We start from the raw sequence: 18733 nt of genomic DNA, 5'->3' as shown, positions 1-18733 counted from the left end.
TAGTGTCGCCGAAACGGCGATGTGCTGTGGGCTCTTTACGCACGGCACCTATGTCCCTTCCATCTTCAGTCAGACTCAAATCGGACTGAAATCAAGTAGCTGAGGTTAAACTGTCGTAAATACACGACCAACATCGAGTAGCTGAGGTAAAATAGACGTAAATACTCGGGCGGATATCCGGGCACTCACATCCGGCAGCCTACTTACATTGGGTTGCTACAGGAGCCATTTTTATCACATTCACCAGTTTATTTCCGGGCCTTGATGTCATGTGACTTTGAGCGCACCACCACAGCCCACCTACACGCTCTTATTTGCTCTCACTGCGACTGCACCTGAAATTTGAACATGGTTTTATTCATGCAAAAGTTTAACATTTAAAATAATTCAGTTGGCTACAAATAATGTAGTAGTTGTGCAACAGCAGTATGCTGCCTTGCAACAGCAGGTTGGCTCGCTTTTTTCAGGATTAGTTTCTCGGCTGAATAGATTGTTGTTGGTTCTTTCCTTGTTCCTGGTATACATAAATGGAATTGGAATTTTCTTGGAATTTAAAGGTGTACTGTGTAATATTGTAGTCAGAATAAGTATTGCAACTATCCCTCTCATAAAAAGTGTGCTGCCTATTGCCAAACTTGATAATTTCAGGAATATTTACTGAGTGATAAACTAGTATTAACTAGTATGACCAAAGAACAGCAAGTTTTGCACCTAAAAATTTCTATTTCTGGAAATTCAAAATGGTGAACCATGGAGAAGATCCCCCTTTTCATGTATGAAAAATGCAATTTTCCCTGTCATATTGAATTCTTGAAATGTGTTGGTGGTAGTAAGTGTTAAAAAGGTAACATTTGTGAATGGGCAGCATGGATTCTGAAAATTAACTAATACAAATATTACACGGTGCACCTTTTATGCTGTTTGTGTGGGTTTATTTTGTACACAAATAAAGCATAGAGTATGACCGTTTATTTACAGAAAATGAAAAGATACCACTTATTTCAGGTGTAATAATGTTCCCCAACAACCTACATATTAATTTTATTTACAGTTTATTTATTTACAAAAAATGAAAAGATACCAAATATTGCAGGTATAATTATGTTCCCCCGACAACCTACGTATTGATTTTATTTACAGTTTGTTTAGTTATTTACAGAAAATGAAAAGATACCACTTATTGCAGGTATAACAGTTTCCCCCAAACGTCCTAAATTCCTTTCAATAGTAAGAAACCATATACAATCCTATCTTTTTTATTTATAAGCCTCCAACTCCACATTAACATTGCACATCATAAACATACACAAAACATTCCTTAAATTGTTCCTACAGCCAAAGGAGGGCGCAAACATGAAAAGACGTAGTTTAAACAGACTAAGAAAGTAATCTTATATATAGCAGAACATGAATCAATCTCACTTATCCTGAGACAAAAGTCAAAACTAAGGTAGGCCTATTTATTCTCTTCCTCTTTTTACTGTCATCTTTATAATAGCTTATTATGTCTTTTAAACACCACATATCGTTGACTATTCACTGCCTGAATTTTCCTTTAGGAATTCCTATGTATTGGAATTCACACTGATTGACAGACAAATGCGTCAGTTGTCCCAGGTCAAGGGACAGAGAAGGGGCCCAGAATTGGGACCCCATTGCATTGGGCTCGTTTTTGATGGAGCAGTGCTGATTTTACTATGCAGCGGTCTTGCGCACTTTGCCATTTCAATGCACTCTGGAGCATAGCAAGAGCAGCACTGCTCCATAAAAAACGAGCCCATTGTATGCATTGATGAGGAAGGGCGGGGCTTTCAGATAATTTTGTCCCAGGTCCAGACCAAGGCTGTTGGCAAGCCTGAAGGAATGCTACAGAGAAGAACACTTTCATCTGAGAAGAATGAATCCAGCCCTTCTGACATGTTGAACCAGCAACATGTTTCGGGGTCATTCTAAATACATTTGTCTGTTGTGCCTACCCCACCCCGGGAGGCCTGATCATTTAGCACGGGATCGTAGCCTCTTGCTGGGCGGGCTAACAGGAGGAGTGGAGGTGGGGGTGCAGAACCCTGGAGAAGGTGCAGAGTCTTGGGAGGCGCACCATGAGGTGGAGGGTGAGGAAGCTCGAGAGCGGGACGGAAGTTTGTTATTATCATCATCCAGGTTGTGGTTATCTTTCACAGCGTGCTCCATGTAGTGCTGCATCAGATCTCCTTCCAGGATGAAGCGGCCACAGGTCACGCACTCGTGAGACTCCCCTTCTGCCTCCGCCTTTCCACGGCGGTCTCCTCCTCCCAGGTCCACTTCCACCGCAGTGACCGAAGAGCAGTGTCCAACTTCATGCGTCTCCGATACATGTTGTTTACCTGGACGAACCGTTTCTGCCGTGGTAAGATTCACTGTCTGTTCCTGATTAGATCTTCTCAGGTCCATTGGAATGTCATGGTGATAAGACACCTGAGAGGGTGTTGCTGGCACACTACCGAAGCTTTCTGAAACACTGCCTTCACATCGACCTTCTGTGATCAACCACTCAGACGTGTCACAGACGCCACCTCTGACATCTGAAATCAGCAGATTTGACACCTCTGGCTGTTCAGAGGCTTGACAAGCAATCTGTTCCGCACTGAAAGTGCTGCTGTCAAAATCGTTCACCCCCTTTGTTACATTCGAAAGAATCACGTCTTTCACATCTACTTCAGTCTTCAAAAATGGCGTTAAGTCTCTTTTCATCTCCATCTCTGTTTTCAGGGGAAGCCCGTTCACGTTCTCATCGCAAAACCCACTTGCACCCATTTCTTCGGCACCCTCTTCTTTCTTTACTCGTACCGAACTTGAAGCACCAAATGTGTTGTCAAAAGATGACATGAACGTCTGTGATATGCCAGTATGTTCTCCTTGCTCTTTCTTGATCACAAGTGGATCAAGGCAAAGTTGAGGTAGTGTGCCTAACCGTTGCGGCTCACACGGCAAAGTTTGTGGAGCTGCTTCAACACTGTGCAGTACAGTAGCATTTTGCTCAAGGTTTACAACCGTGTTTGCATTCCCATCTATTGGTTGTGGTGGCTGGACAGGAGCATCTACACTGTTTGGGGTTTTCAGGGAGAGGTTTTGGGGCTCTGGGGCGCTGATGGTGAGGCCCGCTGGAACACCAGCAGAGACTGGGATCAACACCACCACAGGCGTGTTGGGTGGAGGTGCGGCGTTCAAACGTAGCCTCCAGCCACCTTCAAAAGCAGGCATTTCTGGAACTGCTAGCTTAACTTGGCTTGATGTTGTCGGAGTCGGTGCCACCTTCGCAGTGGTCGCTTCCTTGGGTTTTTCTGCCGGTGGAGTGGAATCTGGCAGTATCTTCCTTTTCTTCAGTTTCTTTTCTGGCTTTGCCTGCAATAAGAAAAACAGTGAAGAAAATAAAAAAAGGTTGGTGAATAAAAAGAAATAGAAAATGTAAAAATTCAGAAAAAAAAACAATGCTGATGATGTACCATCATCACAACATGACATCATATTTAAGATATCGCAAGGTAACACGCCAACTTGAACCGCCTATTGCATTTGTGTACTACGCTTTTGCATTTTGACTCGAGCTCCACAGTGCCCTGTGACGGGTTAGGTTTAGGGATGGCTTTGGTCTGAGCACAATTTCGCAACAAATTTGCCATTGCCCTTGCTTGTTTCACTGTTCTTGGCTAAAGTAAAGCACCAGAAAAGTTACTGCCAGGTTAGGGGTAAGGGCACAGCAGAGCCGTGGCACCAGAAATCCTCGTCACATGACAAAGTGCTTTCCCGCGGCATTGAGGACCACGACTAGTGTTGCACCGACCATTTGTGCCGACCATTTGCACCGACCATTTGTTGGCCCCGATACCGATATCCGATACCTGGCTGTGCAGTATCAGCCGATACCGATACCATACCGATACCACCTTATTTGAACTATATATATGGGTGGGAGACGTGACGCCTTGTTTTTTCGTAACATTGGATAAAAACCTACAAAACTGTTATTTTCCTTTAAAAAACAAATGTCAATGAAAGAAGACGTGGTACATTATGTTTCATATTAGTCTTAGATGAGAAGAAACATTTTTGTTAAGATTTATGTAAAGGTTTATATGTCAAATTTCCTGCGGTGTGACTGTAACATTAATGAAACAATATATAATAATATATATATAAATTAACCAACACCATTTTGAATAATGTATGAAGCATTTGGCATGATTGCATAAATCTTAGCTTTAGATTAAGATATGTGAATTCTGGAAAAAACTCAAGACAGTAATATTAACTACAAGTTCAATTTCGTAATACAAATTGCGTCCTGTGGGGTGACATGTATGTCAATGTTTGTGAATGGGCAACTGCAAGGCCAACTACAAGGGTCTTAAAGACTGGCACCTAACCAGTCAGTACCTCAGTTATTGGAGAGTGCTGTGGAAGTTTAAGGTGACTCTTAACCTCTTAATATGTCTTCATATTGCAATCTTTCTGTCACGCAATGCTTAGGTTCATTTTATGGTGTCCTGTGGTGTGACTGCTCTTATAGGAGGAAAAAAAGTTTTTTTATTAATGAAAACACATATTAAGATTAAACACAATATCATTATCAAGTTAGCGTGAGCTCAGATGTCAGTCATGTATACAAAAGGATTAAAATGGCCATAATGCAGTGAATTCCCTGTGGTGTGACTCCATTTTCCTGCGGTGTGACATGCCTATGCTATGTGTTGATGCAGGACACATTTTTTGGCAAAAATAAGGCAAAAATAAGGTGAAATTCCACAGACCACTAAGTGCTTTATTTTTTTCCAATTTTTATCCATCATTTTTTTCAGGAATTTGAAAAACTTTTTTTTTTTTTTGCGTTACGCCCTTAAACGTCAACCACCCATATATAAATATGAAGGGCTGCAGTGCATACTACTTGGATGTAAAATCATTGCATGGCTTTGTCAGGCTGCTGCCTACCTTTGTGAAACAGGAAAAAGACTAATACAAAGTGAATCCAGCAAAACTTATAATACTTTTTAAATACCTCTATGAAATAAATTATTTCAAGGCTGTGCAATTGTCATACAAGCATCTGTAAATGGTATCGGTGCCCTATTTGTTGGTACTCGCCGATACCGATAGCATCATTTTAGTGCCGATCTACCGATCCACCGATACTGGCATCGGTGCAACACTAACCACGACTTAACTTGCAAAGGCGTCACACCTCAATGCAGAATGCACTGAAATGAGATACATGTGCTTTTACATGATGCCAGTCTAAACATCCAAACACCTAAGTGACGTAACGGCAATGTCAAAGTTATGTCGTAGCGGTGTAGTACTATGGTAGACAAGTTATTTCAAATAAATACTAAGAAGTGTTCTACTGGAGCAACGGCTACGAGCTGAAGAGAAATCTTAGTTTACCTTTGCAGGCGGCGGATCTTGACCGCAGGTCTTCAGGTGGAAAGTGTAGAGCTGCTGGTGGGGGAAGCCCAGGCCGCACTCCTGACACAGGACGGGCCTCTGCGCCACGTGGCCCCCCATATGGGACATGAGCATGATGGCCGAGCGGAACCCCATGCCACACTCTGCGCACTTGAGCACCCTCTGGTGGGAGCCGGCGTGCTTCTTCAGCTCCTCGGCTGTGCCAAACGTCTGGCCGCACTCCATGCAGCGGATCTCCTCACAGGGGGTCTGGCTCTGGCTCTGGCTCTGTGTTTGTGTCTGTGTCTGTGTCTGGCTCAGTGCTTGTTTCTGTGCTTTCCGCTTTGTCTTTGTCTGTGTCTGTGTCTGTGTCTGGCGCTGCTGCAGCGAGCCCCAGCAGCCGGTGGCCTTCTTGTGCTCCTCAAAGTCCCGGCGGCTGGTGAAGGTGGACAGGCAGGCCACGCAGCGGATGGCCTCGGGCTTGCACTCGTGCCGCCGGTAGAAGCGCGCCAGCCGGAAGTGCGTGTCGCAGGTGGTGCAGGTGTACGGCAGCATGCCCAGGTGGGTGAAGCTGTGGCGCAGCAGCGCGTTCTTCTTGCGGAAGCTCTGGCCGCAGTCGCTGCAGACGTAGCTGCGCTGGCAGAGGCGCTTGTGCAGGTGGCGGCGCAGCGCCTTGTCCTGCTTGAAGCGCCGGCCGCACTTGGGACACTGCGGCAGCTGCGCCTCGGCCCGGTGGTTGTGCACGTGGATCTCGCAGTCCTTCAGGCTCGTGAAGATGCGCTTGCAGAAGTCGCACTGGTAGAACTCGTCCTCGAAGTGCGTGTGCTGCAGGTGCAGCTGCAGCCGCTCCTCGCTCTCGAAGGCCAACTGACACACGCAGCAGCGCACGGGCGTGGACTGAGCGTGCGAGCGCAGGTGCGCACGGTAGTTGGCCAGGTGGCAGAACTGCTTGTCGCACTCGGCACAGCGATAGGGCCGCACGCCCGTGTGCACGTGCATGTGCTCGCGCAAGAGGAAGGCGTTGTTGAACTTCTGCTGGCACACGCTGCACGGCCGTTCTCCTAATCCATCTGTAGAAACCAAATGCAATCATTAACGTTCTTTGTATAGAATGCCTTTTATTGCCACCATACACATGAATGAAAAGAGTAGATGTCAGCACAACACAACTCCAACATGCCTGATGATGAAGAGCCAGGGGTGTCAAACTCGAATTCACAGCAGACCAAAATGAAAATCTGGTATGAAGCTACAGGCCGAATTCAATACTTACTCAAAAATGAACTGCAAGTGTCGATACAGTAACACTTAAAGCTAGGCAAATAAAACATTCCCATCATATTTATGTTTATTATGTATACTACAACCTAAGTGATTGTATACAGCATTCTGTACCTGGAGCGAGATACTGAGCATCATCCTCAGTGTCTTCCTCTTCCTCCTCCTCTTCTTCCTCCTCCTGCTCAGACACATCACTGTCGTCACTGTCATTGTAAGCGCCGTCTTTCTGACCATTCTTTGGAGTGTTTGCAGAAGTTCTCCCGTCATTCTGAGCATCATCATGCCTCTCTGGAGTGGCTGCCTTTCCTGCATTGCGTTCCTTGTTATTTGAGCCATTGTGCTCGTCTGGCGGAGTCGCTACCTTCTCTGTGTTGGTTGTCTTTTTTCCTGATTTACTCCGTTTCTCCACAATGTCACTGAAATTGACACGTACTGTAATTTCATTGGGTGCCGTTTTGCCATCATCCTCCTTTTCCGTAGCCGCAGGCGTGGACGTGATGTTAGACTTCGATGGAGCAGTCTCATTAGAAAAATGGTCATTGTTGACCGCAGCTAGGTCTTCAGAATCCTGATTCTGGTTGATGTCCAAGCTATGAGCAGGCAGAGGAGAGGATGTGCTCGCTGTTGTTCCAGCAGCAGGCAAAGCTCTTGGCCCACTACTACACGCGTTCTGTTGGACCAGTTGAAGGACGCGGGGGTCCACAGGTACGTTTGTGACAGGGGGAGGTTTGGACGGAGCTGGGCTGTCTGGCGGGCTGCATGGGGGACTGAGCTGGGATGGCGTGTCCTTCAAGGGTAACTCCTCGTCGAATTCAGGAATGTGGTGGAAACCCAGCTCAGTGAGTTGTATATCTATGGTAAATTCGGAGGCCATGACTGTAAAAAAAGACAACACATCTGTCATTAGGCTGTGCAATCAGGCAACAAAATAATCTTAAGATGAAATGTATATCTCTATGTCAGCGTGCTCAGAGTTTTATATTAAAGGGACACTGTGTGAGATTTTTAGTTGTTTATTTCCAGACTTCATGCTGCCCATTCACTAATGTTACCTTTTTCATGAATACTTACCACCAGCATCAAATTTTAAGTATTCATTATGACTGGAAAAATTGCACTTTTCATACATGAAAAGGGGGATCTTCTCCATGGTCCGCCATTTTGAATTTCCAAAAATAGCCAATTTTACCTGCAAAAATGACTGTACTTGGACCATACTAGAAAATCTTTGTTTATTACTTAGTAAACTTTCATGTAAAGATGAAATTTGGCAATTGGCAGGCCAGTTTCAATGAACAGCATAGTTGCTGTACCTTTTTTGACCATTTCCTGCACAGTGTCCCTTTAACTTAGAATTTAATCAATGCAGAATGCATGCACTATTTAGTAATAAAAAAGTAAAAAGTCTGTTATTTTGAATGATCACTGAGACCCAGAGAGTAAGCAGTCTCTCTTCGAAAAAAAAAAACACGTGACATTTATTTTTACTCATAGGCTCAATCATGTTATTTACACACTAGCCCAATGATAAGGCTGGGAGGGTGCATATTGAAACCATTGCGTTCTTGTTTTCCTTTTTTTATCTAGGTCTGCCTCTGAAAAATAGGTGAAAACACTGCATTATGCTCAATTTTCCAAGCTACAGAATATGCGCGCTGTGTGGCTGCTTGATTGCGATGTAAGGAGAGCATTTCCGCGTTCATATTTCAAAGACAACAGTAAGTAACCCATCCATCATAGCCATTGTGACTTGACTGAGTCAAGTGTTTTAACTTGACTGATATCCTTTGATATGCAATACTTTTATAAATACCCGAAAGAAAATATATAGGGAAAAATTAAACAGATAGTTATCTTTCAGATAAGCTTATATGACACATCTGACCCCATTGATTCAGTCCCACCACATCACAACAGGCTAATAGGTAGCAGCAATGCATAAAATAAAAGCATCAGTCGCGACATTGCCACGTTGCATTCACACCTGCAGTTCTGTACTTTCAAGTAGTGCTGAACTAATTGCTTATATTCGTCTCAAATGTGCCTGTAGTGCCTAGAAATGGTAATGTTTACGTTTAGATTAGCCTTCCTGTTGTAGTGCACGACCATTAGTGTAGTATCATTCCAGAAAGCGGGAGGCTGTCTGGGCGGGCACATAAGGAATGCTATAACATGCCCCAGACATCCGATTACGATATATTTATTCCCTTTTCCCCCCCAAAGCACCTTAAATCATTGTTTTAGCCAACTTACCCACTGACGAAGCGGCAACTCACATCAGTGCAGAATAATTCAACATGGCCACCACCGGTGTACTTCCTTTCAAATTAAAAGTCGCTCTGTTTACTTAATTACTGATCATTGCTGTAGTCAAGTGGGTTATGTCTGTTGATACAACCCCTGGCAAAAAGGAATCACCTGTCGTGGAGGATGTTCATTGAGTCGTTTTATTTTATAAAAAATGGAAGGATGAAAGATGCGACACAAACCTCAAGTCATTTCAAAGTGCAACTGTCTGGCTTTAAGAAACACCAAAAGAAATCACAAAAAAACATTTGTGTTAGTAAGTAAAGATTCTTTTTTTAGATCATGCAGAGAAAAAAATATGGAATCGCTCAACTCTGAGGAAAAAAATATGGAATCATGAAAAACAAACAAACAAAAAAGCACTCCAAAAGCTTTTTTGAACCACTTTTGGACTTTAGAACAACTTACAGTCTCTGAGGCATGGCATTTACGAGGAAAAAAACATTCCCTTCATCATTTTTGCTCCATTTTATCTCTGATTACAGTGCCAGATCATCTTAACAGATTGGAGCCTTGCCATTGACCATTTTTTTCAAACTTCCACCACAGATATCGTCTTAGATTTGAGTTCAAGGCTTTTTGTAGGCCATGACACTTGACCTTATGTTTTTATCTTTAAAGAATATATTCACAGGTTTTGCCAATGGACAGGTACATTACCATTTCGAGAAATGATTTCATCATTCCGAAGCATCCTTTCAACTGATTGGATCAGAAAATTGTCAAAATTTCAATATAAACCTGAGTATTTATTGAAAAGGCATTGGCAACCATCTCCAATCACCTAAAGCAAATGGGCTTTACATACAGAGACATTCACGGATATCTGAACTTACACATGCACCCAAATTGGAAAAACAACAATGCAATGGCCCAAAAAAAAGCATTCAGACAGTTTGACTGGATGGAAGTCTAATTAATTGATTAATTGTGAATCCTCTTTGAACAATTTGATGCTGGAAGTGTTGTCTGGTGCACTTATTACACAGGGTTGATGAAAAATTAAAATGAGGATGACTGACTAATGAAAACGTACAAATGTCCACTGTCATTGACAATAGCCTATGGGGCTGCATGTCAGGTGAAGGCACTGGGGGGAACATGACTGCATTACATTTTCAATAAATGCACAAGTTAACATTGTTGTTTTGGACACTTTTCTTATCCAATCAATTGAAGAGATGCTTGGAGATGATGAAATCTTTTCTTGGGATGTTATTGGATCTTTACTTGTCATATTGTAAAATCAGTGATGTCATCCATTGAAGAAAAACATATCGTCAGCTTACAAACAGTCTGGACCTCAACCAAATGAAAATCTGAGGTAGACATTTAAGAAAATGGTCCATGACAATGCTCCAACCTGTAAAGCCAATGTGGTAACTGCAATCAGAGAAAGAGTGGGTAAAATTGAAGGGTACCGTTTTTCATCCATTAATGCCATTCCTCAGAGGCTGTGGGTTGTTAAGAAGCCCAGAGGTGGTGCAAAAAAGTCTTGAAGCATTCTTTTGTCTGTTTATTTTTCATGATTCCATATTTTTTTCCTCCGAGTTGAGTGATTCCATATTTTTTTCTCTATGCATGCTCTAAAAAAGTAACAATTACTTACTAACTTAATTGTTTTTCTTGATTTCTTTTGGTGTTTCTTAAAGCCAGACAGTTCCCCTTTGAAAATGACTTGAGGTTTGTGTCGTATCATTCATCCTTCTATTTTTTATAAATTGAAACAACTCAATGAACATCCTCCATGACAGGTGATTCCATACTTTTTGCCAGGGGTTGTATGAGCAGAGGTTCCCAAAATTATTGCACACATGTATTTTTACACGTCTCATTTGTTTTTACTGAATTCACACAATTCCTTTTTCTGCCCCAAAACCCAGACGGATATGCACCCCCTTACCTGTAGGCCTAGGCTACCTTTGATGTCTGTTCTACCAGAGGTAATAGGTGTTTCTGTGAATGGTTATAAAAATGTGGTACCCAATGGGACCCAATGACGTGTAGACCTGAAATCAGATTTTCATGCTTTGGGCTAATACAGTCCAGTACACAACTAATAAAAGTCTATCCTGAAAAATGCATCAACAGGCTGAGCATTTTTGGTGTGTGAGCAGTACTATGACAGAATATAGGAAGAGTCGTAGAGCCTTGTCAAACTATGGTCTAAGGCCTACTATCAAAGATTTTCTTAGTTCTGTTGTACTATCTGCCATCTCTTGAGGGGTGCACACCATGGTAACCACCAGCAAAAACAATGAAAGAGGGGCCCATGTCCATATCACCTTCAGTCCCCAAATGTGCAAAAGTCACGGGTCCACATCAATTGGTCTACTCACATGTACACACCTGCACTATTTAATTCAATACAAGCAGAGACTATATAAATGCATAGAATTAGAGAATCTTTGATACAAGTGCTAATCCAAATAGCAAACTGGAAGCATATATTAAGATTTCCACTTGTTTTGCATTTACCCTGTAATAACTAAAAACATTATGCTCGACAAATTATATCCTTGTAAAATTGTGAAACCTGTTTTCTGGTATATCACTTTCCATCACACACAAACAAACTGAAGTATGCAGTAGCAGCCCCTTGGGCAGTTTCATTTTTAATAAGACATTAATTACCATGTTCATACTGTGAAAAAACTAAGTACACATACAGTGTCATCAGGAGAACCAATCTAACATTTTAGATGCCAAACATCAATATATTGGAGGCATTTGGCACGCATGGCCCTCAGCTTAAATACAATCCAAGACTATTTTTCAATATTAGGACAACAGGGAGTAACAATACGAAACTAAAACAAACCTCAACAATTATGTTCCTTCTGAGGCCAAACCAAAATTTGAATAGGCATCACTCATTAGATTTAAAAAAATATATTTTCCAAACATGATGCTTATTGTTAAGTTAACATTCCATTATGTAGATGCATCTTCAGTTAATACAAATTAAATAGTTTAGTTTGTTAATTAACACAAAACACCAAATTAAAATCACTTCAAACCATCACTCTGTGAATGCCATATACATATTTTTTGTTTTGTTTTTGACTCTTTTTAAGAAAGGCTCCAAAAATAGGCAGTCATCTGGACAGATCTCCATTTTTTTTACCATGCCAAGATGACATTGTAATACAAAAGGCAAAATAAACAAACAAACCAAAAAGGCAACATTCCCTAGTCGCCACTACACATAATTATAAAAAACACATCTTACTAAAATGGCAATCATTAAAAACCATAATTAAAATGACAAATTCTATCACATCTTGTATGTGTGATAACAATGATGGAACTAGAACAGGAAACAGACTTTGTTGTAACGTGACAACGCGGCACACACATTTGACCCAGTGATATTTCGCCATGCGGGTCTGTATCCCCAATTCCACAGCAGTCCATTCCACAGGCATATTCAAAAGTCTGCATGGCACAAGCCATGGGCATCAACCACGGGTCTGTGGTCTACCAGTCCTGAAGCAAACTTTGTTTTGTTTTTTGAAATACAACCATAGGTTGAAAAGCATTCAATTCATAAAAAAACATAACTTTGTGATATTTACTTACATGGAGAGTAAAAATAACAGGCCTTGGATAAAGAAAGAGAGGGGTGGGAGGACGTCTCCTTTATCGTCACCCAAAGCACCAACAACCCCCACGACCCGTTTTCTAAGTTAGCAACTAAGTTGGTTGTCAACGGGAAATTGCATTACAATCAAGCAAGTTGCTAACTTGACCAACATGACCCAGAAATTATCTTTTGCCCCTTCCGGTAGCCTTCTTCTTCTTCTCCTCCCCCTCTCCATCTTTGGTGTGGCTCTGCTGGTGAGCTTTGAGGTTGCTCTCGCGCCCAAAGCTCTTGCCACAGGTGGGACAGGAGAAGCGGCCTGCCTTGTGGACGCGGTTCACATGGGCCTGCAGCTGCTCCGGCTTAACAAAGCTCTCCTCACAGTCCCCGCACGGGTGAGGCTTTTTTGGAGGAGACTTTTTCTCCTCAGCTGCCTTGGCACTAGTGGCGGCGGCCTTGGGCGGCCGTCCCCTTTTGGGAGCGCCTGCTGCCTTCGTTGTTGTGGCCGCAGCTTCTTTAGTTTCTGCCTGCTCTGCTCCCTTCTCTTCCTCCAGCACGGCCTCTGCCTTCTTCTTCCTGGGCTTTGTCTGTTTCTGTGGGCTAGGCACCTGAGCCTCCTCTTTGCCCTCCTCCTCCCCGGTGGCCTCCGCCTTCTTCTTCCGCTTCACCGGTTTGTCCCCTTCGACGGCTGCGCCAGTGGCGTCTGCTTTGGGTGGCCTGCCGCGGGCAGCCTTCTTGGCCGGTGGGCCCCCGTTGCAGTTCTGGCTACCGGCGTGGTTCTCCTGGTGCTGTAAGAGCTCAGCCTCGGTGCTGAAGCCGCTGTTGCACTTGGGGCAGCGGTGGAACTTGGTGGCGTCAGCTGCGGCGGGGTCCTCCTGCGGGTGCAGGGCTATGCGGTGGTTGCGCAGCATGGCCGGGCTGCGGAACATCAGCGAGCAGTATTTGCACTGGAACTGGCGCTCTGGGCACACTTGCCGCTTGTGACTGGTCAGCTGTGGATGGAATGATCAAATAAGTTGTCAATAGCATTCTTTTTTTGGTTATTTCAATCATTTCAGTGATACAGCCCTATATTTAGTGCATATTACTCACACCATTCATTTACAACTGCATGTACTAGACTTTTGACCTCTACAGGTCAAGGACACTCCCGTCCCCCACTTGTGCTTTCAGCCTCGCCCCACCTTCTGGCCCCTCCTCCGTGGAGAAAACAATAATGTTTCCCCGCTGTCTGCTTAGCCAAAACAATTTTTGGGGGACTATTCTTCATTCACCATCCAGTTTGCAAATGACAAAATGACTTAACAATTGAGCTTTTGTGAGATACTGAAATATAATGCTGTTGTCAGTGATGTCACACGTGAAGGACGCAAGGTCGCATATTGGAACGCACACAAGGAGTGGGAAGGACAGCTTTCACCCCATGCTGATCCGTACTGTCTCTGTAACCTTGCAGAGAAGGAGTAAAACGTGTGAAGTGTGCATCACCTGTGTAGGCGTTACTCATTCATTTCCATTATATTTTCTCAGACCTCACTGAGCTTTTTTTTTTTTTTTTTTTCCCCCTACAAACTATGATTCAAGCGAAAGGGAGTTTTTCCTCACCCCTGATGCCACCAGGGGCCGCATCTGAGCGCCCAATCTCTGTGTGTCTATCTATGACTTATGCTAGGCCCAGTCACTATGGACCTTACGCATCTAAGAATTTTGGTCCTAACCTACGTTGACCTTATGACTCTACAATCTCTATCTAGCTCTTCTTCCTCTGCCTTCCTGCTATTTCTGCCTCTCCTCTATACCTCTCCTTTTAAATCCATCTCTAACAATGATGTTTTTTTCCCATTTGTTAAGCACTTTGAGTTACATGCCTTGTATGATACAGTGCTATACAAATACAATTATTATTATTACTATTATTATTATTATTATTATCATAACACAAAATAATAACAATTTTAAAAAACGACCGATTACACATGGTTAAAACACCGGTTACACTGATGCTCTACAGTACACAGTTGTCGCTACCCAAAAATACAACGTACTCCAATGGTTATTAGCTCCCTTACGATACCTACGTACCTCAGAGAAGGTGCGGAAGCTCTCTTTGCAGTGTGCACATTTGAAGGGCTTGTCTTCCTTGTTGTGCGTAGACTGGTGCTGAGTGAGATCCTCCGAGGATGAGAATGTTCGGTCACATACGTAACAGGTGAACAGAGTGTCATTCTGTCAGGAGAGATCATAGGCGAGATGAGTATGATAACTAAGTAACGGTTAGTGATCAAAGTTAAATGTTAAAAACTGAACATTCATAAATGTCCTTCATGTGTTTCGTGTTCCGTTAAATGTCAAATTATGGCCGGGGGGGATAGCCTTCACAACATACATGCAGAGTTGTTACCCAAATTAGGTGTCAAATTTCGTGTCAAACGTCCCTTCTCTGTTAATAATCGTACCAAATTTCTCTTTTTTTATGTCGCACCCCTGAATTACTTATCAGTTAGTCTGATGTCTAACCTTGTGTAATGAATTTTCTCTTAATATTTGATTGACCTCGCCAAACTTTTACTAATGGGACAGGGGTCGCAGGGGTGGGTAGAGGGTGTATGGACTGACCTTATTTTGGCGACAAACAACTAATGAGAAAAAAACTTGGTGGGGAAAAAAAACATAAAGGGACATATGGAGGTGAGGAGACACAGGTCCCATCAACATCTGGACATCCTTTCTGTACAATACACCATGCATTATGCCATAGCCCATAATATAGAACAATGCGGAAGAGGTACCTGCTGAAGCTGTTGTTTATATTCCTCCCGGTGGCTCTTTTTCATGTGCCTCTCTTTCGCTTTAGAGTTGCAGAAGGTTATGAAACACTGGAAACACTGCAGGCTTTCATGTTGGTCTGTCAAAAGAAAGAATATGTTTCCTTAAATGGAGAGTGGGTTTTGTTTTTTGTTGTTTACATACAGCAGCATGTATTTCTGTAGTAGTTTACTTCCAATTTATGCTGCTCATTCATAAATGCTATCTTTTTTTCACCCCACCATCATTTGTTCAATAAATGATTATTACGACAGGTAAAATTACACTTTTACACTGTGTGCACCACCTTTTGAATCTCCAGTAATCATTAGTGGCAAAACGTGCTGTACTTTGGACTAGTAACTTAGTAATTACGTTATTATAAAGTAAATCTTCATAAAATTATAAAATTCAGGAATGGGCAGCGTATATGCAATGCTCAGCCTCGCCCGCCATCCTACGTACTTCCGCCAAAGGATTGGCTCCACTACTAGTCGGGCGGGCCCCTGTTTTCTGTGGAGCGATGTTCAGCGGTAGGACTTGGCCGGCCAATCCTCCCCAGAAAACAGCCAATAAGCGAAGAGACAGGTCGGTGGGGCGAAAGGGGGAGGACGAGTGTTTTATTTTATCTTTCAGAGGAATTTGTTTTAGGATGAAACAAAGCATAGGTAACGCTTAAGGCAGAGAGCATTTGCTGAATCATTGCAACGTAAAAACCAACCGTCGGCGACTTTGAGGACTTTTTCTTAATACCCTGTAAAGTGTAAATGTCTACATAGGCGTATTGCTTGGTTGAGAATGAAGCCAGCCACTTAAAGAGACATCAAATGAGATAATAGGCAAATGTAGCCTTTGTTTGTGAAGATTTCATTTTTAGAGTATAACATGTCGCCAGTCGTCAGATTTGAACCCGGCGCGCTCACATATTATGCAGCGCACCTACCCACTGTGCCATCTACACAATCTTCTCCAAGAAAAGAGTTGCTTGAAGTTATCTTATTATCAAGAGTAAACCCTCTCTAAAAATGTGCTAATTATCAAAAAATCCCCCGAAATGAGGGATATCTTGGGATATCTTGGTTTGATGGAGTATCATTAGCCCCATACGACTTTGTTGCTGTCGACCAACATTGACGAAGCACATGAGCGAAAACTTGTCACGATGTGGGTGTTATTAAATACAGCGCATTTAAAGTCGGCCACAAATATGAACGAGACGATGAGCTCGTACCAGTTTGCTCTACTAACACACCACGTGTGAGGAGTGGGGGGACAGGCAGTGAGGAGGAGCTGAAGTGGGGACCTGCGCAAACTTGTGTAGAGGTGTGAGACAAGGCTCATATACACACGTGAATGAGTTGTTGACCAACCAGTTCATGGGCGCGTGGCCTCGGAGGCGGGCTGCAGACGAGCGTTGAAGGGGATAAGCAACTGCAGAGGTTGCAAGATCTGACTGCAGTCGCATTCATCCCGCGATAGTTTGACACCATGTGACATGTCACCTCGTCGACGCAACATCAACGAAATTTCAAATTTTGACAGGAAATCTAACAGTCATGCAGCATTTTCATCCAGGGTGCATTGCTGTCTAAATGCGCATGCATGCGTTGACGACTAGTCGATCGCACCTATTGGTATCTCTGCCTGCGCTATGTTGTTGTTGAGTAACTTTCTGCAATTGGGTGAGAGCTGCCCAATCATTTCAAACCAGAACTGAGTGCAAACTTCCTACAATCGTGTCAGATCAAACAACCCCCAGACCATGAATACGAAATGAAATGGTACTATTATAGGATAGTCGGGGACCAGGCTAGGCAATGCCTACTCTGCCCAGAATCCTATATACTCTATCTTTAAGAAAAGCATTGTGAACATGTCAAAACAGATTACTTAACCATGCAATACAGGACAGTACAGGACATAAGCTGCCGCAGCAACCCCACTTACATGATTGAAGGACAGGTGGCGGCTGTGGTACGACAAATGTCTGAGGTTTGACAACAGGAGTTTCTGTGGTTGTGGTTGTTGCTGTAACCTCTCCCGACTTCATAACCATCTCCTCCAGTGTCCGTAAATCAGCATCCATATTTTTAATCCAACTTCACTCCAGGTGTATGTAGCTCAAAATCAGTAAAGGAGCACCTAGGAAACATGGCAAAGGAGACACATTTAGCTGTTAAAAACATAGCCTGGAAAGATGAAAAGTGTATCTACAACTGTGTGTTTTGATTTGAGTGGCCATCCATTTAACCAAATGAATTGCAAAGTTTGTGTAAAATACACGCCCAATGTAGAATCTCAAAAAGGAAAAAAGGATGCACAACAGTGATATGGGTATTTCCTTCACTCAGGTACTTTGTAATGCTTTTGCATTGAAAGCTTTACAAAAACACGTTTCAGTACTTCAAGGCTCCACCTATTTGTTACAATAAGCTCCGATTTGAATATGCTCAAGACAATGTAACATTCTGTTCATTTTGTGCAACAATGTTTCACTTTAAATATTAGTCGTTGTCTTGGCAGAGCTAGGTCAGATCACATGTCCGTACGTATATTTAGCTGTACGTGTAACAATATACAGTATATCGTTAATCATGGGTGCTAAATTTGAACTTAATATGATGTAATAGATTACATGTACAGTAGCCAAGTTTGCAAACAAAGTTACAACTGTGGTGGGCGGGCGGCTAGCAAACGTAGACAGTAGCTAGCAAGTGGTTTAGTTGAGGCCCAATGTTTGTTTGTGTGCCATTCAATGTTTATTTCAAAGAAAACTAGCATAACTTCTCTACACCCTTGCCACTGCTTAAAAGTGAAGCACAGGTGCACAGAAAATGTAAGATAAGTAACAGCATCAGTGAATGAAACGTATAGGCATAATGTATAAAACCAGCATACTGACAGGCTAGCCACAAGCTCAAGTTTCATAGCTAGCTAGCTGCTATTTTGAAAAACGTAAGTGCAAAGTTAACGTACATGCTAGTTTGCTATCCTAGATAGCTAGCTAAGAGGAAGTATATTGTGCGACACACAGTGGTTCACCAGTAGGTAAGTAGCTTATTATAAGGCGACACAAAGGCTTTCAATGCACGATATTTGATAATTGTACCACAGACGCAAAACATTGTGATTTACAATTCATTGCCTTTGTGTAATGTAGCCATTCTGGTTACTTACTCGCCGTCTGTGCTGCAGGGACAGGGAAACCATGGACGAAGGAAACCGTCTGAGTGGTTGGTTGGTTGGTTGTCCCTTGACACGTGACATACTGTGCCCAGGGTGGTAAACTGAACGCTCTATCTGGCCAACATGGTTTACTTTTCATAGATAAAGCGT

General features: G+C 42.8%; 2 protein-coding genes across 2 annotated transcripts; both read right to left on the bottom strand.

Annotated features, from left to right (window-relative positions):
* Window positions 1-1037: 1037 nt before the first annotated feature.
* wu:fe05a04 (zinc finger protein 256) lies at window positions 1038-7719 on the bottom strand. Its single transcript, XM_063198992.1, has 4 exons — window positions 6817-7719; window positions 5810-6491; window positions 5422-5707; window positions 1038-3381 (listed from the first exon to the last, which is right to left on the bottom strand). Exons 1-4 carry the CDS (start codon window positions 7604-7606, stop codon window positions 1996-1998), a joined length of 3144 nt encoding a protein of 1047 aa, XP_063055062.1. The 5' UTR covers window positions 7607-7719; the 3' UTR covers window positions 1038-1995.
* Window positions 7720-11593: 3874 nt separating this feature from the next.
* Window positions 11594-18665, bottom strand: LOC134449174 (zinc finger protein 316-like). The gene is made up of 5 exons (XM_063198990.1): window positions 18575-18665; window positions 17345-17539; window positions 15382-15497; window positions 14675-14818; window positions 11594-13584 (listed from the first exon to the last, which is right to left on the bottom strand). Exons 2-5 carry the CDS (start codon window positions 17481-17483, stop codon window positions 12778-12780), a joined length of 1206 nt encoding a protein of 401 aa, XP_063055060.1. The 5' UTR covers window positions 17484-17539; window positions 18575-18665; the 3' UTR covers window positions 11594-12777.
* Window positions 18666-18733: the final 68 nt, after the last annotated feature.

Source organism: Engraulis encrasicolus, chromosome 5, assembly GCF_034702125.1.
Source record: "Engraulis encrasicolus isolate BLACKSEA-1 chromosome 5, IST_EnEncr_1.0, whole genome shotgun sequence".
NCBI classification, from domain to species: Eukaryota; Metazoa; Chordata; class Actinopteri; order Clupeiformes; family Engraulidae; genus Engraulis; species Engraulis encrasicolus.
The sequence above is the reverse complement of the archived record's forward strand: the minus strand, read 5'-3'. Positions and strand labels throughout refer to the sequence as shown.